At 61.8% G+C, this 15,722-nt stretch overlaps 1 protein-coding gene across 1 annotated transcript in view; it reads right to left on the bottom strand.

Annotated features, from left to right (window-relative positions):
- PTPRS (protein tyrosine phosphatase receptor type S) overlaps positions 1 to 9,461 on the bottom strand; it is a 65,204-nt gene extending 55,743 nt beyond the window's left edge. Inside the window, exons 1-2 of the mRNA XM_087425679.1 lie at positions 9,325 to 9,461; positions 3,007 to 3,199 (exon numbers count right to left, since the gene is read on the bottom strand). Coding sequence (XP_087281805.1) covers positions 3,007 to 3,097 — 91 coding nt within the window. The 5' untranslated portion in view covers positions 3,098 to 3,199; positions 9,325 to 9,461. The remainder of the gene's footprint in view (positions 1 to 3,006; positions 3,200 to 9,324) is intronic.
- Positions 9,462 to 15,722: the final 6,261 nt, after the last annotated feature.

Here is a 15,722-nt window from a genome sequence, read left to right as displayed (position 1 = left end):
GGGCGTCCCCCATCACGGCCCTGATCCCGCTGGGCTGGAAGACCTGGTTATGTGCCACTGGGCAGGGTGGGCACAGGGCAGCCCCTGCTCTCCCTCTGGCAACCCCCGAGAAAATGGGGATCTTGACTTTGCTGCTCGCCTGAACCGGGGCCCAAGGAAGCTGCCCGCTGGCTCCTGGGCTCCCCATCTCTGCAGGGCAGACGCCTTCTCGGCCCGTCTCCAGGAGGTTCTGGGGTCCCAGCCAGCCTGGAAGAACTTTCTCGGCCCGCTGCATTCCCCATTAGGATATTTCTCATGGACACTTGGATTCCCTCATTTGGAAAACCCGCCCCTCCTCTTTTTGGCAGAGGGGCCCCAGACACAAGAAAGATGCACTGGGGTCCGGCCGCTGCTTGTGGCGAGAGAGCGCTCATTTTGTGCTGGGTTCTGTGCTTACACCCGTGTCACAGAGGAGCAAACTGAGGCTCAGAAAGGGTGAGTGACCGGCCCAGGGTCGCCCAGCCCGTGATGGGCAGAGCTAGGATTCCAATCCAGTCCCATCCAGCACGCCTGACAAATGGGGTGGTGGGTCTTCATTACCGAGAGCCCCCTGGGTGTCCCTGTGTCTTAGATGAAGAGACTGAGGTTCAGAGTGGTGATGCCAACAGCACACAGGCTGGGAAAGGCTTGGCCCGATTTCTGTTTTTCTGTTTCAGGTTCTGCAGAGAAGAATCTGGTGCCAGAGCCGGAGACCCACCCACCCGTCCCCTCCAACGCCTCCCGGGCAGGCCCCACGGCACCCTGGGAAGGCCCCACGGAACCAGGAGCCGTTTCTAGAGTAGAAATCGCTCCTCCTGGCTCTGGCTAGTGAACACTTCGGCCACCCACCCAGGCTCTCTGTGGCCTGAAGGTCCCCCTGAAGACCCGGGCCACTTCCTAAAGCTGGCAATGCCAATCATGGTGCCCACAGCACCCCTTCGGGGCCCCAGGTGACCAGGCTCTGGCCAAACGGACCCACTTACTGGGGTCAAGATGCCCCAGCGTTGCAGACGGAGACCTGGGTTTGAGTCTTGACCACTAACAACGCCTAAAATAATCCAGTAATAATAATCACAGGGCTCATGACGGAGCACCCGCTGAGCCAGCTCCCGCCACACGCCAGGTACTGCTATCCTCGGTCACACCCCATTGTCACCCCCCTCGACCAGCTCAGTCCCCTCCGCCCTGGTCCCCGCCTCCTGCCCTGGTCCCCCACAGTCCGTCCTCCCTGCAGCCCCCACCAGAGGGCGCCCATGCGCCCCTGAGTCAGGTCCTCCCTCCTCTGCCCACAGCCCTCCAGGGCTCCCCCTCCCTCAGGGGAGAAGCCCACATCCTCCCCACGGGCCCCCCAGGCCCCACACGACCTGCCCCGTCCCCTCCCTGCCCTCCCTCCTCCCTCTCTCCCCCTCCTCCCTCTGCTCCAGCCATACGGGCTTCCTCGCTGTTCCTCCAACACGCCAGGCCCGGTCCTGCCCCAGGGCCTTTGCACGGGCTGTGCCCTCTGCCTGGCACACTTTTCCCCCAGATACCCCTGGAGTGCATCCTCAGCTCCTTTAGGTCTCTGCTCAGATGCCACTTCCTCACTGTGACCTTCTCTGATGCCCTCCCACCCATTTAAAACGCAGCCCCCAACCCTCCCCTCACACCCTCACCTGCTGTTCAACCCCCCACAGCGCCCAGGATGGCCCCCCACAGAGAATGACCCGGTCCCCGTGTCCCAGTGAGGCGGGGGGGGGAGACTTTGCATTAAATGAATGAAAGAAAAACTAACAATGCTTATCAGCCCCTTGGTTGGCTGTTCCCACGTCGGGGAACAGAATCCAGGAAGACGTGGGCCCTGGGGGGTGACCAGGCACACTGCGGCCCAGCCACGCCCGGCCACTGGGCCGACGCAGCCCAGGGTCAGATCTCAGCATGGCCACCTCCTGGTCGCAGTGAAACCGCCCTGTGCCTCAGTTTCCCCATCTGTACAATGGGGACGATGATAACAGCCTCTGTCTCATCAGGCTGTGGAGGTCGATCTGAATGTTAGGCATTGACTAAAAAACAACATGAAAACAAGAAAAAGCACGAACGGATGAAGCAGGTGTGTATGTTCTCACCCAGAGGCAATAATTATCACACTGGGGTCATGTGAGAGTGTGGGTCTACTATGCGCCAAGCGGCGTGCAGGGGCTTATCATGTGCCCTTGTCCCGAGAACGCAGGACAGGGGTGATGTTATGAATTTCATACAGTCACAGTGGAAAGAACACAGAGAGGTTGAATCACCAGCTCAAGGTCACACAGCAAGTTGGCACAAAGGATTTAAACGCAGCCCAACTGCAGATCCCTAACGGCTGGCCTGACACTCTGTGTCCCCATGGGCCTGACTGAAGCCCCCTCTAGGCCCCTCGTGGTGGGGTGGGTCTTGGCGCTGGGCCCAGGACTGACCCTCTTCCTCTTCATGTTACTGCCAGAAACGCAGTCTTGCCCACCCCCGAACTACACCAACCTCTTTCTCCACCTCAAGGCCTTTCCATCAGCAAACTCCTACACACCCACAAAACCCCAGCTCCAATGCCCTCTCTCAAGAAGCCTCCCCGGCTCCACCTGGGAAGGTTTGGTTGCCTGTGTGTCTGCCATCCGGGTGCTGGTATTTCCACCTGCAGCAAGGGAAGGTCTTATTTCAAGTAAGTCCCTATCCCCTCTGAGCCTCAGTTTCTCTCCTTGGAAAATGTGGAAAGTAGTGGAACCCGCATGCTGGGTTTTGTGAGGCTGGAGGGAGATGAGACATCATCATCATTACTGTTATTGCTTTTTAATACCATCATTATTATTTACATCTGAATCTCTGAGGACCCAGCGCACAGTAGGGGCCTCATTCATGGAGCACAGAGGCTCTGAGTGGCAAAACCAGGGCCCCCGGGGAGAAAGTGGGGACGTGTGTCCACGCACACACACGTACACACAAACCTAGACGCCCCCACACCCCGCACCAGGCTCTTACCTTCTGCCGCACAGCTTCCGACCAGCAGGACCACGAGGAGGCCCACGGGACCAACCACGGATGCCACGCCGCAGCCCCGGGCAGGCGCCATGCTTGGCAGCGGCCCGCAACTTCCGACCTCCGCCCTGGAGGGGGACGGCCCCCCCGGTCCCTCACAGAGAGGCCTTGAGCCGAGCGTCAGACGGGGCAGCGTCTGCAGAGACAACAGAGGGGCTCTGAGAGGGAAGGGAGCAATCCAGGGGGGCTTCATGGAGGCGGCGGGAAGATCACAGAGGGGCAGAGGAGGGTCCCGGGAGGCGGGGGAGGATCACGGGGTGACGACGGGGCAGAGAGACAGTGCCGAGCCAGCGCCCATCACAGACTGAATGTCGGTGTCCCCCCAAATTCATACATTTAAATCTAACCCCTAATGTGATGGTATTCAGAGGCGGAGCCTTGGGGGTGACTAGATCATGAGGGCGAAGCCCCCATGAATGGGATTAGAGCCCCAAACCAGGATGGAGGACCAGCTCTAGAAATTGCTCTGAACATCCAATTTCCGCCCCTCGCAGGCGGGGCCTCCAGAAGGACGAGGCTTCACCTAACACCGCCCCTTGGCCCTACAACCCAGCCCTGTTCAGCCACCAGGGAGATCTTCCCCCAAAACACACCAGCAATGCTCTAACGCCTCCCATGGCTCCCGTGGCCCCCAGAGGAAGCCACACCCGCTGACCCGGCCCCCTCCTCTACCACATGGCCTGAGCCCGGTCCCGCCTCCACGCCTTTGCCCCGGCTGTGCCCCTCTGCTAGGGATGCTGTTCCCCGCTCCCGCCTGACAGGCTGTCACTTCCTCCCGAAGCCCTCCCTGCCTTTGAAGGTCAAGACGCCGCCTCCCCTCTCCACAGCCCACAGCCTCAGAAATGCCTAAGACCATCCTCCCCGGCGCTGACCCCAGTTTGCAAGTTAACTGTGAATGTTAGTTTCTCAGTGTCTGTTTCTCCCACGAGAATCTTCACTCCTCTAGGGCAGGGGGTCCCTCATCGTGTGGACCAAACCCTGCGACGGCCCCCTCCCGGTCTCCGCTTTGACCAGAGCCAGGGCAGAGGGCCAGGAGGGGCAGGGAGAGGCGGAGGATGAGGCCTTGTGGCCGGGTCAGCCCTGCACCCACCCCCAGGCCGTGCCCTGGGTGGGTCCAGGCCGCGACCACAGGGACGGATGCCACGTAATGATGGGGCAGCCCCTGTGATTCTGGCTCCCAAAATACCCGGCTGTGGTCACCTCGCCCAGCCCGAGAGGCCCCAGGGGAAGGCTGGGCTGGTGGTGGCTGGGTCACGGCCCGGGGTGGGGGGGAAGGGGGGGGTAGGGAGACTCAAGCCGCATACAATCAGACCACGGACGGACAGATCAGACACCGAAAAGGATGCCTGCACACAGTCAGGCCACAGACAGATCCAGACACGCAGTCAGGCCACGGACAGGTCCAGACGTGCAGTCAGACCACAGACAGGGAGACCAGACACGGTCACAGCCAGTCAGGCAACAGAGACAGGTCCACACGCACAGTCAGGCAAATAAAACTTGCACGTAGTCAGACCACAAACACAGACAGGCACAAAATCCGACCTCAGACACACACACAGAGTCAGACAGAACACACACACAGGGGTTGTGGGTGGGCAGGCAATACACGTCCACGGCTGGGCTGCGGGAAAACAGAAATACGGAGTCAGGTCAGAGACGGACGCTGCACAGGCAGGAAAACCTAACACGGGGACCGCAGACTCAGAGGTGTGCACACAGTCAGGCTACAGGGCCAGGCCACGCAGTCGGCAGCCCACACGTGCACCACCGCCAGACAAGAGACACCGGCGTGCAAAGTCAGATTCCCCCTCGTCCACACACGCGTGCACAGACAGGCACGCACACAGTCAGACTACAGATACGCACTGGGACACAACCAGTCGGGGACCCAGCAGATGGGGAAACTGAGGCCCAGAGCGAGCCCCTCCCCTGTGCCCCCACAATGGGCCCTTTAAGAGCAAAAGTGGCTGATGGGGAAGGTAGAGGCCCCCCCCACAGATGCACATCTGCTCGGCCACATCTGGAGAGGGGGCTCGCCTCGACCACTTGGGTCAGCTGGGCAGGCCCTCGGGGGAAACTGAGGCAGAAGAGTGCGTGGGCAGCCCAGAAGGGCTCAAACCCACAGCTGCCTCCCCCATGCCCCACGCCCCCTGGGAACCAAGGGCAGCTGCCTTCCAAACAGGGCGACCCCTAATTACCCTCTGGCTCCCGCTGTGGCCTCGCTGGGCCCACGCCTTCTCAAAGTCTGTGCAGGATGGGGCTGATCCAGGCGCGGGCGGGACCCGGCCGTGAACTCCTGACTCCCCCAAACCGGCCACTCCAGCCTCCCAGGGGGAGGGGACACGGCACGGGGGGCTTTCAAGGCCCGGACGACTGAGCAGGAATGGGGGTGGGAGACATCGGACAGACTCCGGGAGATAAGGGGCTGCCACCGCCCTGAAGATAGAAAGTCCCAGGGTCCCTCATGCCCCTGATTCTCCCTGGAGGGACTTGCTATGATGGAGAGGGGACCCTGCAAAGCCCGTCACCCTCCCACCCACTCCCGCTTCCTGGAAGACCCCAGGTGTGGGGTCTTCTGCAAGGGGCCAGGGGAGAATACAAAAAAACCCAGTCAGCTCTGCATTCAAGATCTGTCCCGCATCCACTTCCTTATCCCCCCTCTGCCTCCACCCGGACCAACGCAGTCGCCTCCTGCCCTCGGCCCCCACAGCCTGTCCGCCCCTCGAAGCCAGAGGGCGCCCGTGAGCCCCTGAGTCACGCCCCCCTACTCTGCCCACAGCCCTCCAGGGCTCCCACCCCCTCGGGGAGAAGCCCACGTCCTCCCCGAGGCCCCCCAGGCCCTGCACAACCTGCCCCGTCCCCTCCCTGCCCTCCCTCCAGCCACACAGGCCTCCTTACTGTTCCTCCAACACGCCAGGCCTGGTCCTGCCCCGGGGCCTTTGCATGGGCTGTGCCCTCTGCCTGGACCTCCGTGCCTCCAGATCTACTACTAATATGATTACTTGGCTGAAAATTAAAGGGTAAATGGGAATAGGAGGGAATGGGGTGTCTCTGCACATGCAACAGCATGAGGAAGGGCACGAAGCAGTACCTAGAGGTCCTAGGAGGGAGATGGGGAGAGAATAGGGCAGAGAGGCGGGTACGGACTGGACCCACAGGGCAGCACAGAGCCCCAGGTGCTGAGCCAACCTCCCTGCGATCTCCTGCAGTAAAGAGCCTGGGCCAGCAGCCTGGCACTGTCAGAAAGGGAAACAGAGGCAGGCGCATCGGGGCTGCCCGACGCAGCAATGCCCGAGTTGCTGGAGGATGGCGTGGCCGTTAAGAAGGAAAGAGCCACCCACGGGAGTCGCAGGAAATAACCTGGGTGGCAGAGGAGGCTGCGCCGGAGGGTGGGGAGGACGTGAGGCAGCGGCCTCCAGGCCTGAACCACAGGGCCCAGGGAGGGCCCCAGCCCCCCGCCCCCCACCGGCTGGGTCATCAGACGAGAGAGCTTCGTCTGGGCCAGACGCTGAGCTGTCCCCCGGTCAGAGGCAGGTGACGCGTTTCACAGATGAGGCTCTCAGGGGACCGGGGACTCGCCCAAGGCCCCCAGCTGGGTGGGACCTTGGGTTCAGGGCCCACGTTTAACGACTGTATCTTTCTCTGGCCACTGTGTGATCTCAGACAGGTGGAGGACCCTCTCTGGGCCCCGGAAACCCTGCTGAGCGGCCACTGGGGTCTCCCAGGCCTCAGTCACGGGGGACGAGTGGGCGCCCATTCCAGCCAGGCGCCGGGACGCGGGTCACACGATCCTAGAGCTGGCTTTGTGTCCCCACGCGAAGCTGGGAGCATAAAGGGGTGATTATAACCCAGGAGCGGGCAGCGCATGGCCTCTGTGTCAGCACGGGGCGGGGTCTCCTGAGGCCCGAGGACGCCCCACCATCTCCCTTCTGGGCCCAAACACGTTCCTGCTGCCTGGGACCCCTTTTCCAGGGCCTTGGAGTCCCTCGAGGGCGACCCGGACCTCCCTGGAGAGCTGTGTCCCCAAAGTGTCCCGCAGGTCCAAGCTGATGGGCTCAAAGTGGCTCCGGCCACACCTCTCTCCCTCTTGGGACCTCAGTGTTCCCCCCATCAGGAAACGGGCTCAGGGCAGGGCCGGACTGGCCCTGCCACCTTCCCGGAATGGGCTAGGACTGGGGCCAAGGGACCTGCCTTTAAATGACTATCGATTTGCCTTGGGTGCTGTCCCCAAAGGTCCCCGAGCCAGGAGTAGACGGGCAGGGCGGATGGGGAGCCAGGCCCAGTCCCAGAGGGAGGAATCGGGAAGGCCAGCTGGGTGTTCCTCAAGGGCCGAGCCCTCTTAAAAGCTTCCTTCTGTTTGCCAGGAGAGGAAATTGGAGCTCAGACAGGGAGAGATGCACGTCGAGGGTCACCCAGCGTGGAGGGGCGGGGCTGGGCTAAGAGGTGAGGCCAGAGACCAGCTCTCTGAGCCCAGAGGCCACGCTCCCCGGGTACCCAGGCTGCCAGCTCGCCCCTGCCAGCGTGTCCCTCACGGCGGCTTCACAGTGGAACCTGAGATGCCAAGAGTGGTGTGCCCCTGCTCTGCTCACACCTGCTGGGGCTCCCACCGCCTCTGCTCGGCGTTCCGGGCCCTTTAGGATCCGACCCTGGGCTCCGCGGTCACCACAGTCCCCAGATGCACGGGTCTGCCTCGGGTCTGGGCCTTTCCTAATGCGGGTCCCCCTACCAGGTACACTCCGCCCCAGCTGACTCACCTGTTGACATCCTTCAAGCCACAGCCAGAGATCTCCACTCCCCAGGCTGAGCCTTGACCCTCCTTGCACCCCGACACCCTTCCTCAGCCCGCCCTGACCCCCCACCCTCAGGCTGGGAGCAGCTGCATCCAACTCTGTCCCTCCTCTGCTCTACAACCCTCCATGGCAGCTCCCATCAACATCCATGCACATCCAGACTCCTACCCTCAGTCTCCAGAACTGCCGACCCCGCCCCCCTGCACCCCCAGGGCCCTGCTGCCCCACTGACGCCTCTACGCACTACACTCCGGCTCACAAGGGGTATTTGTACGTGCCGTTCCTTCCACCTGGCACACCCTTCCTCGTTCTCCACCAAACCTCAGCCTTCACACTCCCCTCCTCCAGGAAGCCCTCCTGGATGCCCCAGGCTGGATCGCAGCCCCCTGTGGGCTCCCTCAGCCCCCTGTGCATCTCCCATTACAGCTCTGCTCCCATCGTGGGCCTGTCATCCTCCAGGATGGGAGCCTTCTCCCTACCCCAAGAATATGGCAAGGCCCCTGCATATATTAGACGCCAACTGCATGCCTGATCCCACTTGGCACTCTACCCACATCATTCCTGTGGTCATGTGGATTTCAGAGGGGGAAACTGAGGCCAGAGGGAGACAACGCAGGCAGAGGAGAGCGATGCGGGCACGGCCTCCAGCTGCAACTTACCCACATCTGCTCTGAGGGTCTGCTTGAGCCTTAAGGTGGAGATGAGGTTCAGCAAGGGGCAGGCAGGAGGGGGGGGTGGGGCCCCTAGCCTGGAGTGGCAGGAAGCCCCTTAGGGGTCGCCCAAGACTCCCAGAAGCAATGCTGGGGAGCAGGACTCTGGAGGCAATGAGAGGGGGGCTGAGGGTTTGCTAGGCCATACTGGGGACACAGAGGCACGAGCTTAGGGACCAGAGCGCAAAGTGGGAAGGTGGCAGCTGACACGCTTACCTGACCCCCCCAGTTAATTAAAGCTCTGATAAGGCACAGCGTCAGTCTGGGGTCCCCAGGCCCGAGGGGCGCAGGGACAAACGGGGAGAGGGAAAGTTTGGGTGAGTTTTGGGGGATGGCTAAGAGCAGGGATCCCAGCCGCATACCCCTCACCCCACCCCACCCCTCCGCCGTCCGGTCCGGCGGAAGGATGCCGAAGCCCCTATCGGCGCGCCCCCGGGCTGGCAACCAGGGCTGCCCGACCTGGCTCCGCCCCCGGGAGCCGGGGGAGGCGGGCGGGCCGGGGGCCAGCGGGGGAGGGGACCCCGCGGAGCATAACGGTCCGGAGTTTTCCAAAGTGCGGGCGACCAGCCTGAATGGGGGGGCGCCAGGCCGCGGCGGGCTCGGACGTCCCCGGAGGGCGGCTGGGCCAGGCCCGTGCGCGGCGCGGGTGGAGGGGATCGCGGGGGTCCCCCCTCCCGGGAGCCTGGAGGGGGCGACGAGGGGTCAAGGCGCAGCGCAGACGGGGCCTCGGGGTGGAAGAGGGTCCCGGGCGCACTCACCGCGCGGCTCGGAGATCGGGGCCCGGGCCCCGCTGCAGCCCGTTCCTCGGTGCGCCCGGAGCGCGGCGCGCAGCCGACTCGGGAGAGGCCGCGGCCCAGCGAGCTCGGCCCGGGGGCGGGGCCGGGGGCGGGGCCAGGGGCGGGCCGGGGAGGGGGCTCCGGAGCCGGCCGGAAGCGGGGCGGGGGGACCCGTGCGGAGCCCCAGCTGGGGCCCCTGGGACCCTTCTTAGGGGTCCTCCAAGGCGCGCACTGTGCCCCCCAACGTGCACATACATAAAGGGGCGCGCCAAGGCGCACGGCCCAAGACCCCCTCATTCGGAAGCCTGATCCCAGAGGGGGGCCCCCACTCTGCTCCCCCCACCCTTGCAGCCGCCGACCGTGGCCATGGCAACGGATGAAGGGGCTGGATGCCGGACACAGCAGCAGAGGGCTCCCCAAACACGCCCAAACACAGGAGGTCGTTGAAGGGGCAGAAAGATCCCCTCCCAGCGCGGGTTGGCTGGCAGAGGCCGCGCCCCCTGCACACAGAGACCCAGGGGGTGGAGGAGGGGCGCGGGCACAGAGGCTTCCCCACCCCGGGGAGTCCGGCGAGGGTCTGGGGGGGATGCACGGGGGCCAGGGTGGCAGAGGCCCCCCACCCTGGCCACACACCCTGAGGAGGGGGGGCGGAGAGCGCAGGGCCAGATTGGAAACAGATGGGGCCACCGTGCCAGGCCCGAGACACCCGATCCGGAGTGGGGGGGAGGGAGGAGGAGGGGCGGCCACACCCGGGCAGCCAATCGCGGCCGGCGCTGCTGCCTGGAGCGGGTTTGAAAACTCCACGGAGAGGCCGCGAAGGCGGAGGCCCAGCGGGTCCTGGGAGTTTGGGGAGGCCTCCGGGAGGGGCGGGACCCTGATGGAGACCCAGGGGTCCCCCATCTGCTCCCATCCCTGGCGAAATGCCTCTCTTCCCTGATTAGGGCTCGGCATGACTCCCACAGCCAGCATGTATGGAGCTCTTACTGTATACCAAACCCCCAAGTCCAAAGCGGGTCAGCGGAGGGAGAGAGAGGAATTTCTCCCCCAAAGTCAGGAAGAGGCAGGATTCGAACCCAGGTCTGGACCAGACGCTGAGCCCTTACCCACAATGCTGCGGGAGGCCCAGAGCCCGAAAAGGACAGATCGCTACAGATTTACAGCCCCCACGGGGACACAGCAGTGCTGGAGACAGAGAGCCCGCCTTCTAGAAGCTCACCGAGGGGGGCAAAGGACACGGGCTCTGATGAGGGGCACAGGGGAGCCCCCGATAGGGTTCAGGGAGGATTCGCTTCCCACGGTGGCCCATACGGGCTGCCTTGGCGGGTCCACTCCCCTCCTCTCCCCAGCACCCAACGCACCCTCCCTGGGTGATCTGTGCCTTTCTGGTTCTGTGCCTCGGTTTCCCCACTCTGCAAAACAGAGGGTACAATCCCACCTCCCCTGGTGTGAGGGAGGCCCGCGCTGGGGTCCTCCAAGCATGGGGCACACAGACTGCTCTGAACGTCTGGGCGCAGACGCCCCACCTGCCCCTTCTCACGGGCACACACTCATCTCCCCTCCCCCCCATAGCCCTGATCCCACAGTAGGTGCTTCATGGGGGTGGGACCCCTGGCGCCCCAGCCCCACGTGGGGCACACAGTAGGTGCTCCAGGCCAACACAGGTGTGGAACCGAGCGGTGTCCCCTCCCCCGCATGGCAGAGCACACAGTGGGCCCTCAGAAAACACCCCCAGGAGCACAGTGGGCGTCTGCTTCTATCTGCAGGCTGATGGCCCAGGCACGGGGCTCGTGCAGACCCGGGTTTAAATCCAGGCACAGCCCATGTGACCTCTGCACCTCTCTGGGCCTCAGTTTCCCCATCTGTGACATACACCAGGCACACAGCAGGCGCACAATGAATCCGCGTTGTCAGGACATCCAGGGCTGTGTGACTGGGCACAGAAATGCCTGTCTCTGGGTTGCCCGAGACCCAGGGGACGGTGGCTGAGGGCCTGCCACCCCATCCCCGGACGGGCCTGCCCCGTCTGGGCCTCATGCCCACGTCTCCCTGGAGATGACCCCTTGCCCCCATGTGATGGAGGTGACCGCGGTGGACACAGCCACCCCGCGGTAGGGGTAGCGGAGATCTGAGTTAAAGAGGGGACTCAAGGATGTCTCCAGGGTTTTGGGCCTGAGCGTCGTGAAGGTTCGAGCTGCCACCTCTGGGAAGCCCTCCCTGACTGCTCCGCCCACCCAGTGCCCTTGACGGCTGACCCCGGGAGCCCTGAACGTTCCATCGCTATGTCCTCTGTCTACACCCAGGAGGCAGCTGCCCTTAGGGGGGAGTGTGGGGCTGGCTCACGTCAGCTCTCGCAGCTGGGACGTTTGGGGGTAATTTTTTTCAAAATAACTTTTCTTCTAATTATAAAATAGGCGCGTGCAGCAGAAAATTAGAGAAAATCAGCATAAAGAAGAAAATAAAAATGGCCCATCATCCACCCCTCTCCTGGAGGGAGACTGGGAGCATGTGGTCATTTTCATTCATTCATTCTCTCCACGAACATCTATTGAGCAGCGGCTGTGTGTCGGGCCGCTGGGGACACGGCGGTGGGCACAGCAGAGCTGGCACCCCTGCCCTCAGGGGGCTCACGCACAAGCGGGGGTGACAGACACCCATAGAGAAAGAAACATCGTCAATAACGTAATGCTGGGCAGAGCCGAGAGATGCCTAAAATAAAATAAATAAAATAAAATAAAACGCACTATGAGGCTCTAGAAGCCTGGAAGGGTCTGGGGGCCCCCTCAGAGGACATGGACGAAGTAAGCAAGTCAGACATACAAATACTTATGGGAACAGAGTTTCAGGCAGAAGGAACAGCAGGTACAAAGGTCCTGAGGTCGACTGCTTCCTTCGAGTCTTTCTCCTCTGTGTGCAAATGGGTACTTTTCGTTTTTAAGTGGGGATCACCATTATGAGACCATTTGCCAGTGTCCAGCCCATAGAGTTTAACTGGCCCACACTTGATCTCCATATAAACAGCACAGAGAGGGACATTCGGCTGAAGCTATGGCCTGTCGTCCCCCACAGGTAACTTTCAAGCAAAGGGTGACTCCACTGGAATGTTCTCGAGACTTTGAAATCTGTCCTATGTGGATGCAGGCAAAACTGCCCCCTGGGGATGCCTGGGCAGGACCCCCACTCCCACCCCTCCCCCAACCTGTCCCTCTTTCCTCACATTTGGGGCCAGAATCCCTGAAAATTTCATTTAGGGGCAACCACCGAACTCCACACCCCTGGCTTCCAGAACAAGAGAGAAACTGGTTGGGTAGCTTCCTCCGTTCTCCAGGCTCCAGGGCTCCCCCGCCCCAGGTGACCCAATGGGCCCCTCCCCACCCAGCACAGCATTCGTGACCCGGGGCAGCGAGTGAGCGTGTGCCGACCGGCCAGGAGCCCGCCTCGCCCACACTCACATCACGGTCCTGGCGCCATGTCTGCCTGCCAGCCGCACCGCAGCGGGCACGCTGCCCACCACGGGCACACCTCACCCAGGTCCTCGTCTGCCTTTCTCACCTGTCAGTTCCCCCAGGCCCGGCTACCATCCCTCCTTCTGGATGAGTCCAGGATGCCTTCAGGTGCGGCTGGATCCAGCAAACCTGCTCTTCCCATGTCCCCCCCTTCTCCATCCCTCCAGTGGCTAGAATCTGGGGGCCAGCCCTGACTCCTCTTCTTCCCTCACCCCCTCATGCTGCTGGTCTGGAAATACTCTCAAGTTTCCCTCCTAAATTTCTCATGAATTTGTCCATCTTTCTCCATGCACCCTTCCCACCCTCTCTAGCCCCCATCATTGTCCGTCTCGACCAGCACAGTCACCTCCGCCCTGGTCCCCTGGCTCCCGTCTTCACTCCCCACAGTCTGTCCTCCCCACAGCAGTTAGAGGGCACTTGTGAAGACAGGGCAGAGGTCGGCAGGCACCACCTGCAGCCACAAGTCCACACAGCTGGCATTTGAACCTGAGTCCACCTGGCTTACAACCCAGGCACCCTCCGGGGGCTGCTGCTCCAAGGGCACAAATTTACAAAAAGCGGCCCGACCACAAACAGACTCAGTTTCACAGCCGGGGCCAACAGGCTGACTCAGCCAGAAGTGGGGGGCAGAAGGAGGGGTGGTCCCCTGCCGGGCCCGCCACCATCTTGCACCTTGAACCAGCTGTGCCTGCTTGAGTGGTTCTGGATGCATCCTCTGCAAGATGCCTCTGCGCTCACCAGGTCCCCAGGGAGGACGCGTGTGCCATTCTCCAAAAATCTCCCCTCCTTGCTCACGACTTCCGCCACCTCCCAAGATCCCTCATTAAATCTTTCACCCAACTGGCTGGTGCCTTTTAAACTCATTTACTTTAAAAGTAACTCAACCAGCACGTGCGGCTCTAAGGGCGGAAACTTGAAAGTCACCAGAAAAATGGTTACAATGAAAATCTGTATCGAGTTCTTCCAGGAACTTGAAAGTCACCAGAAAAATGGTTACAATGAAAATCTGTTTCGAGTGCTTTCCTGTCCCCTGGATACTGTTGCTAAAGCCAGGGGCCGATTGGATTTGGTTACAAAGAGATCGGCAGGTGTTGGTGTTAGGATCACTCTCCCCAACCGGTTCCCAAAGGAAAGCAGAGTTGGCGCGGGGCTGGGCGGGTCTGTGCTGCCGGACCCTCCTCCACGGCTCACCCCCAAAACAGCCTCGTCCTGGGGGTGGGTCCCCCACCTCAGAAGTCACAGCCCACAGGAGGCGGGAGGGTCTCTGTCCCCATGGGGCAATGTGGCCCTGACAAGCCCTTGTCACTGTCTGGGCCTCAGTTTCCCCACCTGTGCACAGAGCGGGATCGGCTATTGGGTGCCTGGGGCTGATTTTTGTGGGTTCGAGGCCTTTGAAGATCGGGGAAACTGAGGCACAGGCCAGAGACGTCCTCGAGGCAGGGCTTGGTGGTGTCCCTGACCGATTTCCCTCGTGAGGGCGGGACCCGGTCTACCCCGTGCCAGGCGCTATTCTGAGTTCTGGGGACACAGCGGGGACCAAGGCAGACAACCTCCCAGGGCTTCTCTTCTGGGGAGGGTGACAGACGAAGGCAGCCATGCAAAGATGAGGGAAAGGGACGTGGTCTCGGCAGAGGGCACAGCATGTGCAAAGGGCCTAAGGTGGGAATGAACATGCTAAATTCTAGGGAAAGAGAGGGGGCCACTGTAGCTGGGAGATGGAATTTTAGGAGTAAGGGGGGTGTGTCATTTGAGGAATGAGCATATTCGAGTCACAAACAACCATCACACTCCTGTAACAATTCTCCTTTCACACACATCCTGCATTTATAGAGCACCTACTGTATACCAGGCTCCAGCCTGAGCACTAGAGATACAGGATGACCCAGGCAGCCCCAACCCAGCCTCAGGGAGGTCACAGGCCTGTGGGGGAGGCAGACATGGGCTCTGGCAGTTAAAGATCAGAGCCGTGATGGGGGAAGCCTCTGGCACAGGGGCAGGGCGGGCTTCCAGGAGGAGGTGATATCTAAGATACGAAAGAAGAGGAGAGACCAGGACAGGAAACCTAAGTAGCACTGGACCAGATGGAAGAGGTGGGAACAGGGGGACCAGGGGGGCTGCTGAGGGGGGAGGGACGGCAGGGCTGGCTGCTGTGCGAGCTCAGGTGTGGGTACGACCTCTCTGGGCAGCTCCCCAAGCTCTCAAGTCCTGGGTGACCAGGAGAAGGTGACATCATTGGACAGCGGTTTGGGTCTGGACCCAACCCCGCCTCCCCCATGACCTAAAAACGCTCATAAAGCACTTAGCATGGGCAGAGCGCTCAGAACGGATCCAGGCACACAGTAGGTGCTCAGTAAGTGCACTGGGTATTATTCTTGGCTCTTCCTGTGGGCCAGGCATACACGAAGCAGCTCACTGAATCCCCTCAAAGACTGGTATTATTACCACCCCCCACTTTTCAGTTGGGGAAACTGAGGCACAGAGTTGGGCCCAAATTCTCACCACTCACGAGTGGCGGAGTTGGGGCCTGAACCCAAGCTGCCTCTCAGCTCCTCCCCCACCACGCATCCGGGCCTCAGTTTCCCCTCCCCAGCCCTCGCCCTCCTGCCTCCCCTGGAGGTCACACGGTCCCGGAATTCACAGCCACTCACACCCAGCCCGTCTGTGACTCGGCCGTCTGCACGTGGGCAGGAGCTGGCGGCCACTTGGAGGCACAAGGAGGGACCACTGCCTCCCACATGTATTATTATTATTAATTATTAATTATTCCCCAGCAGCTGCCCTCTGCTCATTGGGAGCCGTGATGGAGGGGGCACAGGCACAGACGATGACAGTGACTTGGGCTCAGCAATCGTCCCGGGAGGCCTTTGCACCCTCTGT

Source organism: Ceratotherium simum, chromosome 39 (genome assembly GCF_057802395.1).
Source record: "Ceratotherium simum simum isolate JZ-2026a chromosome 39, ASM5780239v1, whole genome shotgun sequence".
NCBI lineage: Eukaryota > Metazoa > Chordata > Mammalia > Perissodactyla > Rhinocerotidae > Ceratotherium > Ceratotherium simum.
This window is presented reverse-complemented; position numbering and strand designations above follow the sequence as displayed.